At 37.9% G+C, this 5,536-nt stretch overlaps 1 protein-coding gene across 3 annotated transcripts in view; it reads right to left on the bottom strand.

Moving 5' to 3' along the window:
• The window catches only part of LOC119573326 (lysophosphatidylserine lipase ABHD12-like), a 9,125-nt gene continuing 3,589 nt past the window's right edge, over positions 1-5,536 (bottom strand). For all 3 annotated transcript variants that reach the window (XM_037920505.1, XM_037920506.1, XM_037920507.1), the window contains exons 4-10: positions 5,324-5,429; positions 4,988-5,196; positions 4,681-4,813; positions 4,439-4,556; positions 4,032-4,193; positions 3,761-3,882; positions 1-219 (exon numbers count right to left, since the gene is read on the bottom strand). In XM_037920505.1, the coding sequence (XP_037776433.1) occupies positions 186-219; positions 3,761-3,882; positions 4,032-4,193; positions 4,439-4,556; positions 4,681-4,813; positions 4,988-5,196; positions 5,324-5,429 (884 nt within the window). In that variant the 3' untranslated portion in view covers positions 1-185. The remainder of the gene's footprint in view (positions 220-3,760; positions 3,883-4,031; positions 4,194-4,438; positions 4,557-4,680; positions 4,814-4,987; positions 5,197-5,323; positions 5,430-5,536) is intronic.

Genomic DNA, 5,536 nt, shown 5'->3' with positions numbered 1-5,536 from the left:
TCACTCACTAACTCACTCACTCACTCACTCACTCACTCACTCATATATACCAATTCTAATACATAGATATGCATCTGATTTTAAATGCATTTTGTAATGCATAATATATATCTTTGGTAGCTATTATCTTACCTGTCTGGAAACAACCTTGAGAAAGTCGTACAACTAACAGCCATTTATTAGCACTACATTTTTCCTCCTGCATCTCTAAAGAAGTCTCTGCAAATAAAAAAAAAACAGAAGTCAATCAAAGTTACAAACATTTTTAAATCTGAAGAAAAAAATGAAATACTCTTGCCCTTAAACATCTTGAAGAGCCTCATCATTCTTGTTCAAAATATTAATGTAAATTTCAAAAACTAAGGAGTTACTACCAAGAAAACCAAAGCCTTTGATTTAACCCTTTGTATGCAGCTACATGTACTATCCACTATGAATTTTGTTAAACAAAGATGGCTCCATAAATGCTCAGCCACAACTAAGATTTCTTTAAACTATCAGGTAAACTATCACACTATCAGGCTTTGATAAGGATAAATCCGATATGCAAAGCTTAGCCTCGCCCGGGCCTGTATTGACTAATGCCAACTTGATCACGTGTCAGCTGGTGCTGACTGGGCTGAACCTAGTCCTTACCCACAGTGGTGCCCAGCCACGTCATTAAGCTCCAGGTGACAATTGCAACTTCTCATGCCTGGGCAGAGCGCGAACCACCGACCCCTCGGATGAGAGGCTGACACGTTACCACTGTACTAGCCCGGAGGCTATCAGGTTTTGAGATTATCAGCTCTTTAAACTATCACACTATCAGGTCTTGAGTTAGTAGACCTGATGAAGCCTCATCAGATTCCCCCATTCCTTGAATTTTCTGATTTTTTTTTTCTAAAGCTATTGATTGCAATACTTTTTATCATTATTGATATTATAATTATCATGTTATCAAAATATTAACAGTTATAAAGAATCTTACCAATATCAAGAAGGGGAAACAGTTGTGAAAGACAATACTGGTAACTGACTCCTTAGTGACCAAGTACTTAAGGAGCCATCCAAGTGTATACACAATGAATAAACTAAGCTTAATGTGGACTTGGCCTGTATATCATACCATCCCTGTACAAAGGGTTAACAGACTGTCACATTACAACTGACTGTAGTAATTTTGCAATATCCATCTACAAATGTCTCCACAAGTGCTCAAACAGCAAGAATCACTTAGCAGTCTATGTGATTTTCCCTTTCTTGAATTTTTGGAATCACCTCCCAATGCTATTAATATCGATTGCATTATTATTGTTACTGACATTGTAGGCATTACAGAGCTACAAACAATAATAACAGAATTATAAAATAAAATAATATATTTCCAAAAATCAAGGAAAAGAGTAAATAGGCTGTATAGGCTGGACTAGTGATTGACTCATTGGTGACAAGGTATTGGGAGTACTATATGTAAAAAAATTTAAAAAATCACTATGGCAACTAGTGAAAATATCCCATAATCCACTACATAAATGATATTTTGAAAGTGTCCCTTAATTTAATTCTTTTTAGTAGTTCAAGGTGATTATAATTTATAAGCAAAATAACCGTGATAAACAAATGGGGTTGGACACATCCTCTAACCAGACCTCACTGATTCCCTCCCATTATTTTACCTCCAGCGCTTGATAACAATACTATTAGCTAGCACACATGTAACATCAGTGCCTCCATATGTACACATTTCAGAAGGATTTGAAGCTAAGGATCTCCCTATACCTCTAAAAATACTTTTTTCTTTTTTCTTTCTTTTTTCTTTTCTTTTTTTTCTTTTCTTTTTCTTTCTTTTTTCTTTTCTTTTTCTTTTTTTTTCTTTTCTATTTCTTTTCTTTCTTTCTTTTTTACTTTCAAATCAACAAAAAAACAAATTTCCCCAATAAAGCATATTCATATCATATACCACAAAAAACATTAACCTATGTGCGTAAAAAAAAAAAAAACAAGAAACCACAGAAAGGCTGAGGGGGTTTTGAAAGAGAGAGAAAGGGAGAGAGAGAGAGAGAAGAGAGAAAAGAGAGAGGAGAGAGGAGAGAGAGGAGATAGAGAGAGAGAGGAGAGAGAAAAGAGAAGAGAGAGAGAAGGGAAAGAGAAAGAGAGAGAAAGAGAGAGAGAGAGAGAGAAAGGAAGGGAAAGAAAGGAGAGAGAAAGGAACGAGAAAGAGAAAGAGAGAAGGAGAGAGAAAGAAGGAGAGAGAAAGCGAAAGTTCAGAGAGAAAAGAGAGAGAGAAGGAGGGAGGGACAAAGAGAGAAGAGAGAAAAAGAAGAGGAGCGGAGAGAGAGAAAGAGGAAAGAAGAGAGAACGACAAAAGGAGAGAAGAAGGGAAAGAGAAAGAGAGAGAGAAGAGGAAAGAGAAAAGAGGGCCCGAGCCCCGGGTGAAAAGGGGAAAATAGAAGAGAGAGAGAGAGAGAGAGAGAAGAGAGAAAAGATCGAGAGGAAAAGAGAGAGAGAAAAGATCGAGCGAGTAGGGAGAAAAAGAGGAGAGAGAGAACCCGGGTAAGGGGAAGAAGCGGGGGAAGGAGAGAGAGAGAGGAGAAAGAGAAGAGGAGAAAGAGAGAGAGAAAAAAAAAAGAGAGAGAGGAGAGAGAGAGAGAAAAAAAGAGAAGAGAGAGGAGGAGAGATGAGGAAAGGGGAGAGAAAGAGAGAGAGAAAAAGGAGAAGAGAGAGAGAAAGAGAGAGAGAGAAAAAAAGAGAGAGGGGGAGAGAGAGAGAGAAAGAAGAAGAGAGAGAGAGGAAAGAGAGAGAGAGAAAAGAGGAGAGAAGGGAGGAAGAGAAGAAAGAAAGAAGAGAGAGAGAGGAAAATAGAGAGAGAAGAAAGAGAGAGAAGAGGAAAAGCGATGGTCGAAGAGGTGAGGAGAGAGGGGAGAGAGAAAAGAGAGACGAGGAAGAGAGGAGGAGGAGAGGAAGAGAGAACGAGAGAGGAAGAGAAAGGAGAGAGAGAGAGGGGAGAGGAGAAGGAGAGGAGAGAGAGAGAAGAAGAAAGAGAGAAAGAAGAGAGAGAGAGATGAGAGAGAGAAAAAGAAAGAGAGAGAGAGAGCAAAGCATATCTCCGAGAGAGAGAGAGAGAGAAGGAGGAAAAGTGGAGAGAGGAAAAAAAGAGGAGAGAGAAAAGGAAAAGAAGAGAGAGAGGAGAGGAGGAGAGAGGAGAGAGAGAAAAAAAGAGAGAGAGAAAGAAAGAGAGAGAGAAAGAGAGAGAGAGAGAGAGAGAGAGAAAGAGAAAGAAAGAGAAAGAAAGAGAAAGAAAGAGAGAGAAAGAGAGAAAGAGAGAGAGGTTGGGAAGTAGATTACCAATGTTTGACAGTTTACAAGATAACACCAACAGTGTGGTAATTAGGGCTCCATGTATAAAATACAATGAGCCATAATCATAGTAAATAAGGCTTTTGGGGGCTAATAGACACCCCTTCCCTTATCTGCCATTCAAACTGAGGGTTTACTATCTAACTGCATTAAACTTGTTACTGGGGTTATTACAATCCTGTTTCACTCAATAGTTCACAGGAATTATGCTCTATGCAACTACAGTCAAATGTTCCTGCATTAAAGATCTTGTTAAACTGTGGACTACTGTGGTTCATGCAACTTCTTCTCATACATTCCACTTTCTCTCATGGATCTCTAAGAAAGCAATATGTCATTTCATCATTTCCATATATTATCAAAAAAATGTTTTCATAAACAAAAGAAATACATAAAACTTGGATGGCAATACACCTCTTACCTAATAACCTGTGGCAGGTCAGGGGCTCGACAAATGTAGTCGTGGCCATACTTGGCATCAAACTCTACAAATTTGACAGGTGGCAGAGTCTGCGGTCGCACCCTTTTAGCAGTCTCAAACAACTGGAAAAGTATTATCTACTATACGAACTCTAATGCTAATGAAGCTTATTTCTGTATGATAACAGTTATTTGGTAAATTTTAAATTAACTAACACTACATGTACATTATCACATCCTGTAAATAAATATTAGGATACTGAAAAACTCACCTTCTGACCCAGTTCGAAAGGTACCATGCAATCATTTAAGGCATGCAGTATCATAATTGGTGCATTCACATATGCAATGTGTTGATCTGTCCTGAATGCTGCACCAACTTCAGCTAAACGACTCAAGAAAAGCCAATCAAACTTTGGCATTCTGCGGAATATCTGGAAGAAGAAATGATCCAATTAAAACGTTTACAGCTTATGATAATTGAATTACACCGACTGATATCACAATAATTAATCCATCAAATAAAATCATCCAACACTGAAAACAATGCAGTACCCAGTACCACGGCATCTTACATGTCTTAATCTACATTATACAAAAATCATAGATATGCTTCATACATATTGTAATATTCTAAGTCACACTTGCAAATTCACTACAAAACTAACAATGAACTTACTGCAGTCAGGAAACAAAGCTTGACTTCCTCCTTCATATTATTGAAAGGTGACTCGAGCACAAGACCTGATGGCCGTTCCCCATCTAAACACAGGTCCCTTAGAGCATGTGTTGAGATCCTGTGAAAGTTCAAACATGTCATTTCTATCCAAATTCATAATGATATTTATAAGAATTTGGAAGCAGGAGTCAAAACACTAATATAAATGAAAACCAAACAGTTGGTAGAATGGGTTTGCTTACCCTGTCCCTAGGGAGTGTCCCCACAGAAAGAGAGGTGAGGACCCTACTTTCTCCTTCAGGTACCTGTATACAGCCTTTGCATCTTGAACAACCCCATTCTCACTGACATGAACTAAGCTGGAGTCGGCATATCCTGTTTAACAAGAAGTTTAAACTCTTCAACCTTTTTTTTTCAGTGTTACAGAATGTGAAGAATAAAAAACAAAATCCTAAAGCCAAAAAGATTAAGCTCAGTAGTTGAATCATCAAGTAGGCACACATGGACCTCTATTTTTCATTTTTGCAAGAAAAGATCACTGTATCTCACCTCTGTAATCAAATGCAATAATATGGTAATCCATCTTTCTTAGTATATCATAGAGTTCCACGCGATGAGGTACAGCCCGGGTCCCAGCATTGCCATGGAGGTACAAGATGACAGGCCTGCTATCACCCAGACTTTTTTCAAACCACTGTGTGAAGTCTGGGGTTCCCTTCTTGGGAGCAGAGGAGACTAAAGACTGTGGTAAAATGTGCCTGAAAATGTTCCAAGAGAGATAAAATTCCTTTTGAAAACTATACATACGCTGACTAGTGATTACTTATTCTTCCATTTTTACTGTAAGCTATAATCTTAAATACTGTTCATTATATATACACCTACCATATCCCTACTTTTATGTTCTTGTCTGTTTCCAGGAAAAAGTTCCTTGTTCCAGGCAAACCTTTCTTTTCTGGCTGTTCAAGGTCAACAAATAACGGTAGCTTCACTGTTAAAGAACCAAAAATCACAATTAGCTAAATACTATTCGCAATATTCATGTCCATACAAGTATATTATAATTATTTCAAGGTAAAATGATTAGCACACAAGATG

The sequence above is a fragment of the Penaeus monodon genome, chromosome 5 (assembly GCF_015228065.2).
Source record: "Penaeus monodon isolate SGIC_2016 chromosome 5, NSTDA_Pmon_1, whole genome shotgun sequence".
Taxonomy (NCBI): Eukaryota; Metazoa; Arthropoda; class Malacostraca; order Decapoda; family Penaeidae; genus Penaeus; species Penaeus monodon.
Note: the sequence above shows the minus strand (reverse complement) of the source record. Positions and strands in the feature narration are given on the sequence as shown.